The 20,137-nt window shown below is 44.7% G+C and overlaps 1 protein-coding gene across 5 annotated transcripts in view; it reads right to left on the bottom strand.

Moving 5' to 3' along the window:
• mrpl23 (mitochondrial ribosomal protein L23) overlaps nt 1–20,137 on the bottom strand; it is a 65,270-nt gene that overhangs the window by 3,765 nt on the left and 41,368 nt on the right. For 3 of the 5 annotated variants that reach the window (XM_086007649.1, XM_086007647.1, XM_086007648.1), the window contains exon 5: nt 17,780–17,856. In XM_086007649.1, the coding sequence (XP_085863775.1) occupies nt 17,780–17,856 (77 nt within the window). Of the gene's footprint in view, nt 1–13,853; nt 14,155–17,779; nt 17,857–20,137 lie in introns of all 5 variants that reach the window. The other 2 variants (XR_015080965.1, XR_015080966.1) reach the window with 2 other exon arrangements.

Below are 20,137 nucleotides of genomic sequence, written 5' to 3'. Positions count from 1 at the left end.
TTCATACTGCTCGCAAAGAACAATTAAAGAAGAATTTGCATTTATATAGCGCCTTTCATGACCTCAGGACGCCCCAAAATGCTTTACAGCCAATGAAGTACTTTTGAAGTGTAGTCACTGCTATAACGTAGGAATAAGAAAATGACCAGATAATTGTTTTTGTGTGATATTGGTTGAGGGATTAATATTGGCCAGGCCACCAGGGAGAACTCCCCTGCTCTTCAAATAGTGCCATGGGATCTTTTACGTCCACCTGAGAGTGCAGACAGGACCTTGGTTTAATGTCTCATCTAAAAGACGGCATCTCTGACAGAGCAGCACTCCCTCGGTACTGCACTGGAGTGTCAGCCTGGATTGTGTTCACGTCTCTGGAATGTGACTTGATTCCACAACCTTCTGACTCAGAGGCGAGACTGCTACTAACTGAGCCACAGCGGACACCTGCCGTGTCAATTAAAAACATGTCCAGTCATAAAAGATACTCTGGAGTTTCTCTTTAATATGGTCCGCTTTACAATGTGAAGATTTTCATCCCATTTCCCTGCACACATCACACTTGCTGTTTGTGATCTACATAAATGATTTGGAGGAGAATGTAAAAGGTATGATCAGTAAGTTCGCAGATGACACGAAAATTGGTGGGGTGGTAAATTGCGAGGAGGAAAGCCTCAGGCTACAGGACGATATAAACGGGTTGGTCAGATGGGCGGAAAAGTGGCAAATGGAATTTAACCCTGAAAAGTGCGAGGTGATGCATTTTGGACGGACAAATAAGGCAAGGGAATACACAATGAGTGGTAGGACCCTAGGAAGTACAGAGTGTCAGAGGGACCTTGGTGTACATGTACATAGATCCCTGAAGGCAGCGGAACAGGTAGATAAGGTGGTTAAAAAGGCATATGGGATACTTGCCTTCATTAGCCGAGGCATAGAGTATAAGAGCAGGGAGGTTATGATGGAGCTGTACAAAACGCTGGTAAGACCACAGCTGGTGTACTGTGTGCAGTTCTGGTCGCCTCACTATAGGAAGGATGTGATTGCTTTGGAGGGGGTGCAGAGAAGATTCACCAGGATGTTACCTGGGATGGAGCGCCTCAGCTATGAAGAAAGACTGAACAGGCTGGGGTTGTTTTCCTTGGAGCAAAGAAGGCTGAGGGGGGACCTGATTGAGGTGTACAAAATGATGAGGGGCATAGATAGGGTAGATAAAGAGGAACTTTTCCCCTTAGTAGGGGGGTCAATAACAAGGGGGCATAGATTCAAGGTAAGGGGCAGTAGGTTTAGAGGGGATTTGAGGAGGAACTTTTTCACCCAGAGGGTGGTTGGAGTCTGGAACTCACTGCCTAAAAGGGTGGTAGAGGCAGGAACCCTCACAACATTCAAGAAGCATTTGGATGAGCACTTGAAATGCCATTGCATACAAGGCTATGGACCAAATGCTGGAAAATGGGATTAGATTGGACAGGGCTTGATGGACGGCGCAGACACGATGGGCCGATGGGCCTCTTTTTGTGCTGTATGACTCTATGACTCTATGATGCAAGTAGGGAATGCTCTTGGTTGGAGTTAAGACACATTTTGGGGACAGATTGGAAAGAACTTTACCTGTAACATCCAACTGATGCTATGCCTGCGTATGAAACGCTTGTTAAATGGGAATGGCAGAATCATCAACAGCTGCCATGTGAAAAAATAGGGGCAGAGGTTATGGTCTGAAATTGTTGAACTCAATGTTGAGTCCAGAAGGCTGTAAAGTGCCTAATCGAAAGATCACAGAATCCCCACAATGCAGATAGAGGCCATTTCGGCCCATCGAGCCTGCACCGACACATATCCCACCCTACCCCTGTAACCCCACGTATTTAATCCCCTAACACTAAGGGTCAATTTATCATAGCCAAATCAACCTAACCCGCACATCTTTGGACTGTGGGAGGAAACCGGAGCACCCGGAGGAAACCCACGCAGACACAGGGAGAATGTGCAAACTCCACACAGACAGTCGCCCGAGGCCGGATTTGAACCCGGATCCTTGGCGCTATGAGGCGCTGTGAGGCAACAGTGCTAACCACTATGCCACGATGAGGTGCTATTCCTCGAGCTTACATTGAGCTTCGTTGGAACAGTGTAAGAGGTCGAGGACGGAGAGGTCAGAGTGGGAGTGGAGCGGAGAATTAAAGTGGCAGGCGACCGGAAGCTCGGGGTCACGCTTACAGACTGAACGGAGGTGTTCCACAAAGCGGTCACCCAATCTGTGTTTGGTCTCCCCATTGTACAGGAGATCGCATCGTGAGCAGCGAATACAGTATACCAAATTGCAAGAACTACAAGTAAATCGCTGTTTCACCTGGAAAGAATGTTTGGGGCCCTGGACAGTGGTAAAAGGAAGAGGTAAAAGGGCAGGTGTTGCATCTCTGAGGATTATAGGAGACTAGAAATATGGTGGGTGCCTACTAGAAGGAGGGAGGGAGGGAGGGATGATGAGTGGATAGATAGAGTGTAAAACACTTCAGCAGAAGCAGACAGTTAAGGATTCTAGCTTCATTTATCATATTCAATTCTTACTCTGATCTCTGCTATTAACCAGAGCAAACCTACAGTATAACTATGTGGAGTACACAACCACATCATTTATAACACTGGCACCTCAAGTTACAGCACAGCACATCGCTTGTTCATATGGAGTTTCCTTGTCCTTATTAATAGCTGCTATAATTTAATTCCATATCCTACTGGTCTCCTATAATCCTCAGATTTCTCTGTCTGATCTGCAGAGATTCATCTAATTACAACACAAATAGTTAGACATTTCCCAGATTCTGACAGTGAAATAAAGCTTCAACTAATTTCAATCCGATGCACAGTTTACTAGCTCAGGTATCTCCCAACCTTCCAAATTTATTTTCCTAGAAAGCATTTTGATTCATCATAACAAAAATAACATGGGGCTGTCATTCAAGGCAATGGCACATCTCAAGGTTAAGATGACATTTATCAAACACTGTGAAACTGGTGACAACACTTCAAAAAAGGACTTAATTGGCTGTAAAGCGCTTTGGGACAGCCTGAAAGGCGCTATATAAATGCAAATTTTTCTTTCTGTTATTTTCTTATGACTTCTTCAAAGTTTGTAGCTATATTAACACATTGTGACACGCTCCTTCGCGTGCAATCCGACGGATCAAGTCTTAGAACCACGAGATATTCCACTTTTGCAAAACCAACCCTGCGCAATACAGAAACTGCCTTAGAAAAATTGCGACTGTTTTACATTCCGCAGCACTGACATCCCTCACCTCGATGGCCACAAAAACTCTGGCAAAACAAAGAAGCAATAGTAATGCTCAATAACATCCTTAGTGCTGCTCTACGGCTTAAAACCCAGCATTGCAGAAGCAACAGGAAACCCTCCATTAGCATCAAAGAAAACCAATAGGAAGTGTGCTTCCAGGAGACAAGCATGTGGTTTGCAAGGATTCATTTGAGAAGAGATTGCAGTCTTCACAGAATCACAGAAACCTCACAGTACAGATAGAGGCTATTTCGGCCCATCGAGCCTGCACCGACACATATCCCACCTGATCCCCGTAACCCCTACACCAACACATATCCCACCCTATCCCCGTAACCCCACGTATTTAATCCCCCTAACACTAAGGGTCAATTTTTTATCATAGCCAATCAACCTAACCCGCACATCTTTGGACTGTGGGAGGAAACCGGAGCACCCGGAGAAAACCCACGCAAACACGGGGAGAATGTGCAAACTCCACACAGTCACCCGAGGCCGGATTCGAACCCGGGTCCCTGGCGCTGCGAGGCAACAGTGCTAACCACCCCCTCAGGTCCTGCATGCAAATCTGGGCATTTCATTGAGTGCTCTGCTTCCTCGTGCTATAAAAGTCGTTTCATTCTGTGCAGAGTGAGGGGGGAAAGAGCGGCTACATGTTAGGCTGGGCAAGGTGCTGCTCTCTAAACTGGAATAATAAGCTGAGGGAGTTGGCAGAACAGAAGCAGTTTGAGCCCCTTGTACAAGAGCCGGCACCTTGTCTTGAGCTGGGACTGGAATAGCTGAGGTGCGCAGTCTAAGTCTTACCAGCACACTGTCTACTTCTGATCATTTCAAGTTGGGGTTTTTTTGCAGTAAAAAAATGAATTATTCAATCATTTGAATTAAGCAATATAAATAACATGGCACAGTGGGAAGTTAGTGGTAAAGAAATTGAATTATTAAATAATTTGAATTAAGAGACTTTAAATTAAGGGGAGCAGACTTTATACTCAATGGGGGCGATTTTCTGACATCCAAGGAGGCGGGTTTGGAGGCGGGAAAGGCGGCAAAATCGGAAACAATGAGGGCGGGTTTGGAACCCGCCTCCAAGGGATTTTGCCGGCGCCGGTTTTGCAGGGCGGGAAACGGTCCCGCCTCCAGCTGGCCAGAGAGTTTGTTAAGAGGATGAAATGCTCGTTAAGGGCTCCTCTAAGCCTATTTTGAGAGGCCCTCGTGATTTTTCGACCATTTTGGCGTGTTCCATGACCCTCCTAAACCACGCCAGCTAAACCTGGTGGGTTGACTCGTGAGTGGTCTGCTCACAGCTGCAGGTCCAACATTAAATCGTTCATTTCATCAGGGATTAGTTGCAGGTGGCAGATCTTTGCTTTAAAAGGTCTCTGAGCACTTTTAGAAGGCCTTTCAAAGTTGGAGGTGGTGCAGCTTTAATCTATCAACTGTGGGACCTCCTTGGAAGACCCTCTCCCCACTTGCAATGAGCGCTTCCCCAAAGGACCCATCTGCAAGCAGCATGGGAATCATTCATTTTCTTTCACCATGGACCTTAGATTCGGATGAGGAGCATCCACGGCAGCAGCAGAACCAGACAGTTCAGCAGCAACAGCGGCAGGAGCCCCAATCTCCTGCTCAGCCACCTGATGCTGCACAGGGCAGAAGGCACCAGCGCATCGAGGCACCTCACCGCAGGAGATACCCCCGACAGCGGGTTTACAGAGGATGAGCTACCTCAACATGAGTGAGCAGCAGTGCCAAAGGAGGCCAAGACTTTCGCGAGAGGTTTTCCGAGAGATCTGCGGACTGCTGCAGCAAGACCTGGTGCCCAGAGGAATGGATGGACACCCCTTACAAGTGGCTGTCAAAGTCACCACCGCACTCAACCTCTTCACCTCAAGCTCCTTCCAGGGATCATCAGAAGACATCAGCGGCATCTCCCAGTCGGCCACCCACAGTTGTATCACGCAGGTTACCGATGCCCTTTTTGCTAAGGCCCACAATTACATCCAATTCTCAAGGGATCAAGCAAGTATAACCGCCTGTTCGGTTGGCTTTGCAAATATGGCAGGCATGCCATTGGTGCAGGGCATCATAGACTGCATACATGTGGCCCTTAGGGCACCCCATCACAACCCAGCTATCTTTGTCAACCGAAAGGGCTTCCACTCCCTCAACGTACAGCTGGTGTGTAACCACAAGAAGGAGTTCTTGCAGGTTTGCGCCAAGTTCTGTGGTAGTTGCCATGACTCTTTCATCCTGCGGAACTGTAGTGTTCCTCCGCTTTTCAATCCACCAAACCAACTTAACGGATGGTAACGGTGACAAAGGCTACCCCCTGAGGAAGTGACTAATGACGCCAATCAGGAGGCCAGCTAACGAGGCTGAAAAGCGCTACAACACCAGCCACACTTCGGCCAGGTCCGTCATCAAGCAAATCATTGGGTTGTTGAAGATACATTTCCGTTGCCTTGACCGATCAGGTGGAGCCCTGCAGTACACACCATACAGGGTCTCCAGAATGGTCATGGTTTGCTGTGCACTGCACAACATCGCACAGCTTCCTGATGAGCAAGTGGCTCAGTTCCAGCCCTCCTCAGATGAGGAGGAAGGGGAGGAGGAGGATCTGGCAAAGGAGCAGGAGGTCAGAGCGCCGGTGTATCGACCAGCAGCAGTGGCAGCACGCAAGCACATGGCTGCCCGGGATGAACTTATCCTGGCCAGATTTGCATAGGTTGCCCAAGTTGGCATACGTCCTTGGCTCCATCCTAAGACATCATTGACAATGGACATGACTCTCTGGCCTCCTTTCACTCAGGCCACCAACCTGACAATGCAAGTGTGGCGTTGCCCGCAATGTGGAGCTGCTTAAGGCGAAAGAACAGATGCCATAACGCCAACATTTTGGCATCAAATCATTTTAATGCTTTCCAACAGAAACATTCACCCAATCAGCACACAGATCTGGAGGTTATATCGCTTGCCAGCTGTACCCACACAGCCTTGGTTTCTTTGGGAGGCCTCTTCCTCCCAGATGAGTGGAAGAGCACTTCCCCGCTAGCTGTCACCCCCTCAAACAACATTTGCAGCACCTCATCCGAGAGCCTCGGGGAGGCCCTTGCCTTGGAATTGGACATAGTGGTTTCTCAGAATATGTTGCAGGTGGTGCAGCATAGGCAGAAATCCTGTGGAATGATCCAAGGCAGCAAGAAGCCATAAAATCAGGCTGGAAAAGTGATGTTAGCAGAGGCGAGTTTCAGTCCCAAAACACTAATTGACCAAGGGCATCTCACACCTCTGAAATCAAGTGGCCAAACAGGAGAAAATCACAATTTTTTGAAAACTATCAGTGGAGGCGGGTTTCAAACCCACCCAAACCAAAACCCAACTCCAGTGGGAAAATCGCCACATGTGTTGTGGGGGGAAGGGCAGGAGGAAGGTGACAGCAGGAAAAGGAGCTAGAAGAAAAAAAGTCAGGACATTTTGTATCCCACTTGAAACAGTGTTGGGAGTGGGACCCAGTACTGCCTCACGTAAAACAGACCCCCATCATATGAAACACTGTAAATCATAAAAACCTTCAACCAATGGTGTAAGCAGTGCTGTCGAAAGTGGGGAAATGCTGGATGTGAGATTTATGATCAGAAAATGAGACCAACTGCAAACACAGTGAAGATTTACTATTCAGACTAATTCGAAAATGTCACCAACATAGGTGCCATTTTAAATCAGAAGTGTTTTGCGCTCTAAATGAATGAGCCTTGGTAGGTGTGTATGAGCCATGTACCAGAAAATACTGTCTGCCAAGATAAAGACATTCAGATTCCCTACATTACAGTAGCTACACTTCAAAAGTACTTTATTGGCTGTGAAGCATGTTGTGATATCCCAAAGACGTCAAAGGTGCTATATAAATGCAAGTTCTTCCTTAATCTTACATCCATGGTTTGACTGACAGTTATAAGGCCTCCAGGCAGTTATTGGGCAGCACTGTTACTCAAGATATCTCCTCACTTACGGCCATTGTACACTTGCCGTACAATACGTCCTTCTGCAGTACACTAAGCTGCTTGCTTTGAGAGTTTCTGTTTCACCAGTCCTAGACTGGACTCATCAAAAGGGGGAGCATCATCAAATTTCAGAGTTGTAGAATTGTCCATCACCCATTTCAAGGAGCATGGTTAGAAACTGTACTGAAACACAAGTAGCAATGAAAGAACCAATGAGGATTGTATCCTACACTGGATTAAGTGTTGTCATTGGAGGGCTAGAAGCCAATGTTGTTCTGTGGGGAAGACAACAACATGAAGAACTGGGCTCATTAGGGTTAAAGCGGTAGGGGAAGCCATAGCTGGGGGTTGAATTGAATGTAAAGTCAATTTGTATGGTGTGATGGTTGTGGCCTGTGGTGTTGGTTTTGGTTTCGGGGGGAGTATTGTTTGGCAGAAGCATGTTAAATTTTGATTTTAGAAAATAATTCCTCTAGTAGAAAAGAATCCATTTAAGTTTCCATATAAACAGCCGTAACCTTACATTAAATATGCAGTATAGAATCATAGAATAGTACAGCACAGAAGGAGGCCATTCGGCCCGTCAAACTGCGCCAGTTCTTTCGAATAGCAATCCAGTTAGTCCCACTCCCCCGCCCTTGCCCATGCTGCGAGACAACACAGGGAGGGATTCACAGATCTCATTGCTGCTCACAGGCTAGACAACATGCTGAGGGAGTGTTTAGCAGCAGGGGCATGTCTAGTTAGAATGGATAAGACAGCTGTCTTTCAAGGCAATGCTGCATCTGGTCCATCAAGCATCTATGTGCGTGATAATAGATGTGTTCGAAAGCAAACAGAGCCAGCCAGGCACAACAATATCAGGCATTGCTAGGGGGCATCATGCTGACAACATTCACATACCAAACAATGGATAAAATGAATGCATTGGACTTGATTTGAACACTGATCTTGTTTGTAGATCTTCGTTCAGAAGATGGCACAGCCCTAGCACTATATACACTGTATACACCTCTTTACACCTTTTCCCTGTATTTTAAAACCTCTTTACCCATTAAACCCATGTATTGCCTTTGTGAAAGTAGTTACCAAATCCCTGCTGCTCAGCTCCACCTGTTCTTCCTTCATTTGGCTGTGTGCTATATGAGGGGCTTCTCCAGCCTGACTGTGTGCCGGTTCTGATGAAGGGCGATACCTGAAATATTAATCTGTCTTCCTCTTCCAGACAACATCTTGTATTTATATAGCACCTTTAATGTAGTAAAACATCCTTCACAGGAGCGTTATCAAACAAAATTTGACACCAAGTCACATAAGGAAATATTAGGAAAGATGACCAAAAGCTTGGTCAGAGGTAGGTTTTAAGGAGCGTCTTAAAGGAGGAGAGTAAGGTAGAGAGGCAGAGAGGATTAGGGAGGGAATTCCTGAGCTTAGGGCCTAGGCAGCTGAAGGCACAGCCGCCAATGATGGGGTGATTAAATTCAGGGATGTGCAAGAGGCCAGAATTGGAGAAACGCAGAGATCTCGGAGGGTTGTAAGGCTGGAGGAGGTTACAGAGATAGGGAGGAACAAGGCCACGGAGGGATTTGAAAACAAGGATGAGAATTTTTAAATTGTAGCATTGCCGGACCAGGAGCCAATGTAGGTCAGGGAGCACAGGGGTGATGGGTGTATAGGGCTTGGTGCCAGTTAGGATAGAGTTTTGGATGAGCTCAAGGTTATGGACAGTGAAAATAGGAGACTGGCCAGAGAGGGTTGAAATAGTCAAGTCTAGACATAACAAAGACATGGATGAGGGTTTCAGCAGCAGATGAGCTGGGGCAGGGTTGAAGTCGAGTGATGTTACAGAGGTGGGAGTAGGCAGTCTTGGCGATGGAGCAGATATGTGATCGGAAGCTCATCTCACGGTCAAATACAACACCAAGGTTGCAAACAGTCTGGTTCAGCCTCGGACAGTAGCCAGGGAGAGGGATGGAGTCAGTGGCTAGGGAACCGAAGACACTGCCTGATCCGCTGTATATCTTCAGAATTTTCTGTTGTTATTTAAAATGGATGCCGGTGGGGAAGGAAGAAACGGAGCTTTTGTGGGGCAAATTTTGCTGTCTGTTTAGAGAAGTGGACAGCACTGGAATTTCTGTCTGGAAACCGGCAAGTTCGCTACGAATGATATCGTTTGACTTGTGGTAACACTCTTCTGTCCCTTTTTAAAATTTAAAAATAATATAAGAGCAAATGCAAAACTCTGGCAAAATTTAAATCCCCCCCTTCCCACAAACAAAAACTGGAAGAAATATTAATGGAGTGTGATTCAGCATTTTCGTGTACTGATTACATAACACTTACACAGCCCTTTAGTGTTGTGTCACAAACTGATCTAGATACAATCACTGTGAAAGCATCACATTGTTCTCCACATTTCTGAATCAATGGCTGAAAAAACCTCCCTCGAGTCATTTGAGGACAGCGGTCCCATCTCCTGTGATCAGTTGGGTCAAGTCAATGAGACATGTTTATGTTGCAGTCTGGAAATGGTCTTAAATATTAACACATCAGCATATCGAAGGTATGGATAGGATGTTAACAATTATTTCTCAGCGTAGGGTGCGCTGGCTCCAGCAAGTGTCCTAATGAGAGGCAGAAACAGCTCGATTAAAGACTCTTGACTTTATTTCCAAGTCTGGAAAAAAATACTAAATGCTGCTGTAACCGATCGGTTGCATACCTGAGCATTTCTGTCAGAGGATGGGGCTGGGGGAAGGACTGCAGCAATATGATTAATTAAGGCTACACTGTGGCAGCCTCGAGTTACCAATGGTGATACCATATTTACACGAGTGGCCCGACCGAGACACATTGACAACAAAGCTATCGAGTGTGTTTTGTCCAGTCGGATCCATGAGTCGTGCACCCGGTAGCCATGGGTTATTTTAGTTATGTCACATCAGAGTGCAGCGGAGAATTCTACCACAGTTTAATTACTGTTTGTGTGGTAAAAGTTACTCACAGAAGATTTAACAAAAAACAGTACGTGCTTGTTCTGCAGTCAGGAAGTACAAGACTTGTAGATTTAAGATGATTCGGCCCCTCTGGAATCTTGGTAGCGGATAGTCATCAGTTGGCATTAAGGCACATAGCTCCACAGTCTGCTGTAAGATTCAAATGTTCTGACTCACTCATTCGGTGTTGATGGGTCGTCCGAGGCATAACTCTCAGGATCTCTGGTTGGAGCAACATACCATTTATTTTTGCCTTCTTTAAATTATTTTCCTGGCAAAGGTTAAAACTACTCTATCTTGCAAAATCGGTGAAATATTAGCTCCTGTAGGGATGAAAAAAATAAAATCTGCAAATCTAAAATAAAAACAGAAAATTCAGGAATTGCACAGCCAGTCCGTCACCATCTGAAAGAGAAAGACAGGTTAACATTTCAGAATCCTGATGACGGGGCCTATCTAAAATGTTAACTCACTCTCTCTTTCAAATGCTGAAAAATAATTTGCCTCTGGTTGGGTGTAATTTTCAACTTACTGCCAGGGTGTAAAACTGGCGTCGCGGGTTGGGCGCCCGTTATAGCAACCACCCGTTTTCAAATCAATGGAAAGGAACAATTGGGCGGTTTCTATAACTAGCGCCCAACCTGCACCGCCGGCTTTACAGGCCAGCGGTTAGTCGAACATTGCCCCCTTAGTGTTTGCTGTCTGTTATGAGCTTCATTGATTCACAACTAAGTCGGAAACATACGGTCTATGCTGGAGGGCAGGAGTTTCCTCGAGGCTGCGCTGGTATAGCGCAATTCGCCCAAATTGGCCAAACCAGCACAAAGATCGAAGAATTTCAAGCGTAAATTACGTCCAGCGCAAATCGAGTTTCCGCGATCTTTTGCGCTAGTTGAAAAAACATCGCGCTAGAAGCCGGCCCCGCCCGCAAAACTGTCCAAACCCCCAGATCGAATTAATCTCCGTTGCGAGTTTCAGCTAATTGCACCAGTTCGCGGGCCTATGATGAGGCTCTTAAAATTAAGCTTTTTTTAATTAAGCGCAAGGACCCTAATAGGCACGTTTTAAAAGCTTTAAAATTTTTAATTTAAGAAACTGTCTACTGTACACCAATGTGACTAGTTAATGGTTCCACATAGTTTTTTTAAAGACATTTTCAGTTATTTAAAATCAAGTTACTCACAGGTGGTGGACCAGACACTCTGATTAAAAATGCTTATTTTTTTTGTGATTAAGCCCATTTTCATCTGCATTACTAAAAAGGTTATCACTCTTAAATATATCAAGGAAATATTTTTTAATGCAAAATGTTTTAATTTATTTTTAATGGCATTCTAAAACGCTGCCTGATAGCACTGGTTCATGGCAGGTTTTACATTCAGCAACATGCAAATGAGTTTGAGCGGAAACTTGAACAAAAAAAAACACTTCTTAAAACTAGTGCAATTTGCACCCAGATTGCTGATTGTGCCCAAAGTGGAAACTCTTGGCCAGAGTGTTGAACGAGCAATAAATTCGATCATAAAAAATAAACTGATCATTACGGGTTGACACCACTGTGACTAACGCAGTGTGTTTTATAAGTTGCAGATTTATGTCTCAAAGGGCAGGGCAGCTGTAACGTGCTGTCCCACAGATCCCGCCCGTCACTTCACACTGGAGTGCCTGATCTCAAGCAGTGACACTATAGGGTAGTGCTGAGCAGAGGCCAACTGCTTACCCACAGGAAGCAGGGGGGCGGGGGGTGGGGGGGGAGCGGTGCAAAATCAAAGGCAGTGACACTACAGGCTTCTTTTGTATCCCTCTTAGCAGCTGGTTTCAAAGTAGCGCCGGCATAGATCTGGGAGCAGATCACCTACTCACACTCTCAACAAGAATGGGTGTGCAACATGGGGAAATAGGAAGAAGGGCGAGGAGAATGTAAATACTTTAAAGAGTCATCTCACTATCAAAAATTTTTTTTAAAGGAATTTATGTCTCAAGTTAAAGATACTGCAACCAATAATTGAAACATAAATAACTGCAATGATCTTTCCAGCAATTTTATGCCCAGTAGCCCCACCGAGTGAGTACCGTTTATCGGATGGGACGTTAGATCGGAGCCACTCCTGCCTGTTCAGGTGAATGTAAAAGACCCCGTGATACTATTCGAAGACAAGTTGGGAAGATCTCCAGTCAAAATTTACCCCTTAGCCAACGCCACCAAAACCGATCATTTATCTTCTTGCTGTTTGTGGGACCTTGCTGTGTGCAAATTGGCTGCCATATTTGCCTACATAAACAACAGTGACTCCTCTTCAAAAGTAATTAATTGGCTATGAAGTGCGTTGGGACATCTTGAGGACATGAACGGTGCCATATAGATGCAAGTTCTGCCTTTACCACTGAATTCTCTTACTATTGAAAAATTACCACTTTAAGGCAGAGCATCTTTAAATTCTGATTTGTATTGTTAAGTATTGTCTTTTTCAATTTCTCCCGAAGTGTAGCTTGCTTGACTGGCACTGTGTTTTTGTAAAGTAAGCCCTCCATATTAAAAGCACTTTACTTTATTTTCCATCATTTTCTGTTCACAAGTTACACTGAAACCCCACTTACAATGAAGTTCTAACCATAACTAATACATTTAATTCTAGATGCGGTAAGATAATGGACATGACACACACTGGCTCTGCTTTGTCAGACTGCTTGTCCAACATCCATGCCTACTGAGCCATATTTTCCTCCAGTTAAACATAGGGAAGACCGAAGCCACTGTCTTCGGTTCCTCCCCCCACACTAACTCCATACCCTTGCCAACAATTCTATCCCAACCCAGGCCACTATCTCAGGCTGAACCAGACTGTTCGCAACCTTGGTGTCCCACTTGACCCCAAGCTGAGTTTCCAACCCCAAATCCTCTCATCACATAAGCTGCCTACTTCCATCTCTAGAACATCGCTCGTCTCCATCCCTGCCTCAGCCCATCTGCTGCTGTAATCTTCATCCGTACTTTGGTTACCTCCAGACTCCTGGCCAGCCTCTCATCCTCCACCCTCCATCAAACTGAGCTCATTAAAAGCTCTGTTGCCTGTAGCCTAACGCATATCAAGTCCTGCTCACCGATCAACCCTGTCCACCAATGCTTCAAATTTTAAATTCACATCCTCATGTTCATGTCCCTCTAATGACTCTCTCTATAACCTCCTCTAGTCCTACAACTCTCAGAGAACTCTGCATTCCTCCAACTCTGGCCTGTTATGCATCCCCCACTTCCTTCATTGGTAGCTGTGCCTTCAGCCGTCTAGGCCCTAAACTCTGGAAATCCCTCCCTAAACCTCTCCGCCTCTCTTTTCTCCTTGAAGATCCGCCTTAAAATCCAGCTCTTTGACCAAGCTTTTAGGTACCTCATCGAATAGCTCCTTCTTTGGCTCAGTGTACTTTTTGGTCCAATAACGCTCTCGTGAAGCGCCTACATTAGTGGCCATATAAATACAAGCTGTCATTGCTGTTGCTGAGATAGATTGCTTTAGTGCAGATCTTTCTACCTCTGATGTGAACAAGGAAAATAAATTACAGACTTACATGAGATTGCCATGATGTCTGAAGAAGCACACAGCAGGTGAACCTGACTTAGCTGCCGAACGACATAGCTCAGCTAGGAACACACAAAAATAAATCAAAGAATACACTGTCTGAAAGATACATATGTTTAACAAATCCTGCGGCATAGGGTTTATAGTGCGTGGAGTTGCTGTGTGGTTCTTTTCATGTGCTTCTCTACTCTTTTGGGTCTCAATGGCGTCTGGTCTTGTTTTAGCTGCTTCCAAAACGTTATGGTAATTAAACATAGTCCCATGAGTATGGTGTCACACTGTTCCAATGCCTGCAAATACAATACAGTTTTTTCCCTTAGCTGTAAAGGACCTCTTGATTTTGTAGCAAGACAAAGGCTAATGGGCAAATTCCTCAAAACAGCCCAACACTAAAAAACAAACTTCCAACTAATGTTATTAATAAAATCACTCGGAATTCATCTGTCCTTTTTAACCAAATTAGATTCCAGTCTTAACTGGTTTTTGCCAAATTGTGATTTGGCCTCAGTTTTCAAACCCTGGATGTACTGCATATTAATATTAAAACAAACCCTCATCTTTTATCAGTACTTAAAAGGGGCATCGTCACCACTTCATAATTATTGGCAAAGCTAATAAACTTGCTTGTAAGCACATGCAGCAATGAAAATTATAGTTTTATACTGAAGTTAGTGCAAATTTTTTTTTTTAAAGTTAGCATCAAAAACTGAAGTTCTGTGGTTCCCTCACTAGAATTTTCATCTAGTTGCATTTACTGTCTTGTCGCATTTATGCTGTGGGTGAACTCCCTTGTTTCTTCTGTCATATTTCCGTTGCTTAGTTGAGGTAATTAACCTTGCGGCAGGAAGGCAAAAGCCGTTTCCACCCGATTTCCGCTACCAAGTCCCTCCCCCAAATTCCCTCATGGTTTCTGGCCCTTCCTATGACCCGCCTGGCAAGTCCAAGTGCCCTCATTTAAATATGATAATGAGGGCCAGTGGCATTGCGACCTCGAGTTTCCTGCTGGTACACTTGCAATGCACTCCGAGTAACTTAGGCCGAGAATTGTACAATGCGAACACTGCCAGCATCAGCGGAAACAGGTGGAAATGAGGGCTTTCTACGCCTGAACAGTGTGGAGAACTTCTGCAGCTGGGAGAAACTTTGGGCAGCAATTTTTGTTTGGCCATTCTGCCAACACAGACCAGGACTTGCTTCTCACTGCATCTGACAGCCTGAGACTACCGGCAGGCTTTCACCTCAAACAGTGAAGGCTTCTTGGGAACCCTTGTATGCCATGATCATGGAGGAGCAGCAGCAGAAACTTGGAGTAAAGGAGAGTCAGGCAGCACTGAAGGAGGATGCAGCCCACTGGATATTACCCATGAAATATACAGGCAACGCACCTCATATGATGGCCTTAATGAGATGTGCACAAGAGCGCGCTTCACCAAACAAGGCAATAGGGCAGCTCTAGCACCATCTGCAGGAGGACCCGCTGCCAAACTCACCTGCCTGCACAGCTCTCTCTGTGGCGACCAAGGTGACCGTCGCACTCCATATGGCACAGGCTCATCTCGGGGTATAATATGAGCCAGGCTGTAGTATGGGCATGCACTCATCAGGCACCTGATGTACTCTGCAACAGAGCTGGGGAATCCATCACCTTTGGCCCCACAGCAAGGCCGCAGCGAGATAGGAAAGTCCAGTTTTAGTGTTGCTGGCTTTCCCCCACCACCCCACCCTCCCCGAGATCCAGGGTACAATCGATAGCGCCCACGTTGCTTTGCAGGCTTGCACAGAAAACTCCCTCAACTACCTCTATAGAAGGCCTTTCATCCCCTCATTGTGCAACCAAATGTGAATCCTACACATCAACGTCAGACCGGCTGGAATAGAATTTAAATAGATGGGAGAAAACTTGAGTAAAGGCTGGATGGCATTCAATGACCGGCGCAGATGTCATGCGTCATATCTGAAAATGGGGAGTTAAAAAAAAAAATCAGCAGAGACTGGAAATTGAACCTCGGACCATCCAGGCGTGCACGGCTCTGTACTTCACTAGGCAGTGCATTTACCCACTGACCATCAGGGGAATTCTCCATCTTATTTCTTCTGCAAAATATCAAATGTTAGCAATGCATTTATCAAACTCAAGATCGGATGTGATGGGATAATATAGGAACAGGAATAGGCCATTCAGCCCCTCGAGCCTGCTAAACCATTCGATTAGACCATGGCTGCTCCATGTATCTTAACTCCATCTACCCGTTTTGGTTCCATATCCCTTAATACCCTTACCTAACAAAAAATCTATCAATCCCCGTTTTTCAATTAAACCCAGCCTCAACAGCTTTTTGGGGGAGAGTGTACCAGATTTCCACCACCCTTTGTGTAAAGGAGTGCTTCCCGACATCACCCCTGAATGATTTAGCTCTAATTTTAAGGTTATGCCCCTGGTTCTGGAATCTTCCACCAAAGGAAATAGTTTCTATCAACTTTAATCATCTTAACACTTTAATTAGATCACCCCTTAATCTAATATACTCAGGAAATACAAGCCTAGTCTATGCAACAAGTCTATAACAACCCATGGCATGTGCCCATTCAAGCTTACAGGTGGCGACTGACTTGCACACTTCTTTTTAGTGGCTGCAGTCTCTGTCCCAATAGTTGCTAGTTATGTTTAGCATAAAATAAATAATGGAGTGGTACATGGAAACTAATCCAAGCGATGTCAAAAGACCAGCACTGAAGGATGAATGAGTTGACTAATCTAGCACACAAGTAGGTTTTTCTCCATAGTCCATGATACAAAGTTTCCCTATTTGATTGATATTAGGAGGAATGCTATTAAGCAATGGCTTCAAACAGATTTTTTTGTAAATGTCATGTAGCACACAATTTAACTGAATCACCTCAGCTGATCTTTCATCATGCACACGTTTTAACACACACTTTCTCCAAGTATCAAATTAATTTCCTATCACACCTGCCTTTCATGCTTAAACACACTTACGCATTACTTCTAAATGAATCCCCACAGTGCCACCGGCCTCAGGTCTATTAAAATTGTCCTGTTGCCAAATGCCTCCCCCTGCTGTTGTAAGCAGTCCTTTCTTTCCCCACCCCACCCCCATTTTCCAAGGTGGTCTTTCCCACTTCTGACCTTCGACCTGATCTTTTCCTCCCAGCTCGGAATAGGCTTTAAGCTTTTTACTCGCTTTCTGTGCTTTCACAATCATACTAAACATGCAGGAAGTGCTTAAACATAAAGCCTGTTGCTGGCCAGGAATATGTATGTTCATTGGGTGAGGTAAGAGTTCAGCTACACGTCAGGGCCCTGGATATAAATGCAAGTCCTTCTTCTTGGATGCTTTTTTTTTTTAACGTTGTTGATAAAGTCAGTCAGAAATTAGAATTTCTGGTTCAAATATTAATTAAGGTATTTTTAATTGCGGCAATGCCGTATTTGTTCAGAGTCCATTTATGCAAGCTCGTTCCTTCTTTATGTATTCATTTGGTTGCTTTTCCACGTTAGTCCAAAGGGATCAAATCCAAAGACTGCCCCCTCCCACCCAGAGTGCTGTCAACTCCAGGAATACTTTCCCAATGCCATCAAATATCAAATTCAAGGATTCTTCCCACTCGACCATTTCCATCCCCACCCCCCCAATGCTACTAATCTCCAAGATCACCCCATTCCAAATGTTGCCAAACCTCAGGATCTTCACCCTAGTTCTTTCAAACACCAGGCTCCACTGTAACAGTGCCAACTCAGGACCCCTTTACTCAGAGTGCTGCCAGAACTCAGGAACCATAACCACACCGCCCCCCCCCCCCCCCCGGTGCTCAAAACCTCAGGGCTCCCACTACAATATTGCTTTATCCAGCACTCGCACCTCAATTTTACCAAATCGGAGGATGCCCGCTCACCTGCAGGTTTGGTTAAATGTCACTCGCCTATCTTCACCCAGTGCATCATACCCACCATCTCGCTGTGTAAAATGGACCTTAAAAAAGCAAGAGTGAAAAAATTGATTGTAATATTCAAAAGCACTCATTTACAATTTTCATGAAAAAAATCAGCAGCATTTTGATATTCAATCCCCAAATCATTGGTTAAAAATCCCAGAACACTGCAATAAAAATGCTATTTGATATATTCACAATAAATCAGTGCTCTAATGTATTGTGCATTACATGGCATAACATCCAGTTATAAAACAATGTACAGGAAACTTTGTGCTATCCGGCACCGACGGTACCGAGCTGTTGCCGTCCCATCAAAACTGCCGGACAAACCAGCGCTAATGTTGAAACATACGGAGATTTTGAGCTCCCTATCTGGCAACAAACCCTGTTGCTTTACAGCTTCTAAACAGTCGGCCATACCTTGCAAGCGTCTCTGTAGCTTAGCAACAGCGTCAGCGAGACCTTGCAGAGCCTGACTGGTTGAAAAAAAAGCAACGAAAAGAAAAAAAACCTAACGAAACGGCTCCTAATTTTTGCCGGTGGCTCGAGCATTCCGGACAGTTAACCTTTGGATAAACCAAAGTTTCCTGTATCCTGGCACACCTTGAGCATGATGCCAGAACGCACAGGCAATACACTTTATTAAGATCAAGAACAACTTTCAGTGCTTCTCAGCTACAGCCTGAAACAATGATTTTCTAGCCTTAAAGGGATAGGCCAGCTTAAACACGGGCTTGTACCTATTATTCTTCTGTGCAATTAGCAAGCTGGCTCCAGGTGCCTCCTCACCCCATTTGGAGGGGGTGAGGGGGTGTGGGGGGGCGTGAATCATAGGGAAAACATCCAAAGCCAATCTCAAGCCCTGGTGGTTGGCTACAGTGTAAATACAGGAACCCCTCAATCTAGTTCTCTGCCAGGGATGGTGTGTGTGATATGGAGATCTACAGACGAGAAAATTAATACTTTAATAGGAAATAGCCCAGTTGACCTTCCACCTTAAGTGGCAAAATATCCCATCATGACAGCGTCAGCTTTGCAACAAACTGCAACAGAGAACGGTACAAAGATTTTTTTTTTTAAAAAGCAATGTTTTCCCTGATAACTGTTTTGCAAAGTAAAACTTGACATGACTTTGACTTCATTAACCAATCAAAAAAGGCCAGCATTCATTTAATGATCTAATGACACCATTTACAGATCATTAGTCAATTTGCTTTTCGCAGTGATCGCAAGCACAAGCCAGGTTCTGTGATCATTACTTGTGAAGTCAAGCTGTTCCCAAAACTCGAGGGGTTATCATCCGAGACTGTCTGGTGTCAGACTGCACGTCAAAATCCCCTGAACGCTCAGCCCTATAACATAATCCATATGGTCAACTTTGGTAGCTGCCGCGGTGGTCGGAACATAGAGAACTGATAAGAGGGAATCCTTTGTAATGAGAGAAGGCGGTCACCATGATCTATTATAGTGCATGTTTGTGTATTCCCATGGCAACGCACCATATCAATCACTTCACAATTACTCCTAGGTCCTTCATTCCTAATTATGAGTGTTTGGGAATTCTAGCAGTCGTGGACGATGCAGCCAGCAAGCATGTCAACCATGTAAAAAATGTCTGGGAATCTTTGATATGCCATTGGAAGATTGCATGAGTCATTAACTATATTCAGAGCTCTATGTAGTCAAAATAATTCTTTTTCAAAAAACAAGGAAGATTTTTGAGTTTATAATCGGAGATGCGGGTTCTCGTGTCATGTTTAAATTCTCTTTGAATGATTCAGATCTGGTTCTTTAAACTATATAAAAATTGTATTTTCAATAAGCAGTTGAACATGATACTAAAAATTAATCTTTACTGTAAAAACTCTCGTGATCCAGTCTTGGGTTATCTTCTACATTTAGTATCTGATTACACATTACGTCCCACAGACTGAACTTCTGCCATGATTTAATAGTTTTTTTTTGAAGGACTTAGCCGGACAAGTATTTGTGCTGCATCAATGCAAGACACACAGTAGAACCTTGAAAACACACTTCGATGGAGTCAGGCACACCACACTGTGAGCATCAGCTGCAGAATAATTGCAAAGCCACATTTTTAAATTGCTGAACTACCTTCAAGTTTTTATTGATAGGAGCCATCCATCTTGTTAGCACTGCTCTAACCAGAAATTTCACTCGCAGGCTGTCAACAGTGAGCAGAACATGATGTAAAGGAGAGGTGGTCTGTGAGAGAGGGGAATATTTGCATTTATATAGCGCCTTTCACAACCTCAGGATGTCCCAAAGCCCTTTAGACCATGAAGTACTTTTGAAGTG

This window comes from Somniosus microcephalus, chromosome 15 (genome assembly GCF_052327205.1).
Source record: "Somniosus microcephalus isolate GS21.2 chromosome 15, FLI_Smic_1.0, whole genome shotgun sequence".
Taxonomy (NCBI): Eukaryota; Metazoa; Chordata; class Chondrichthyes; order Squaliformes; family Somniosidae; genus Somniosus; species Somniosus microcephalus.
The sequence above is the reverse complement of the archived record's forward strand: the minus strand, read 5'-3'. Positions and strand labels throughout refer to the sequence as shown.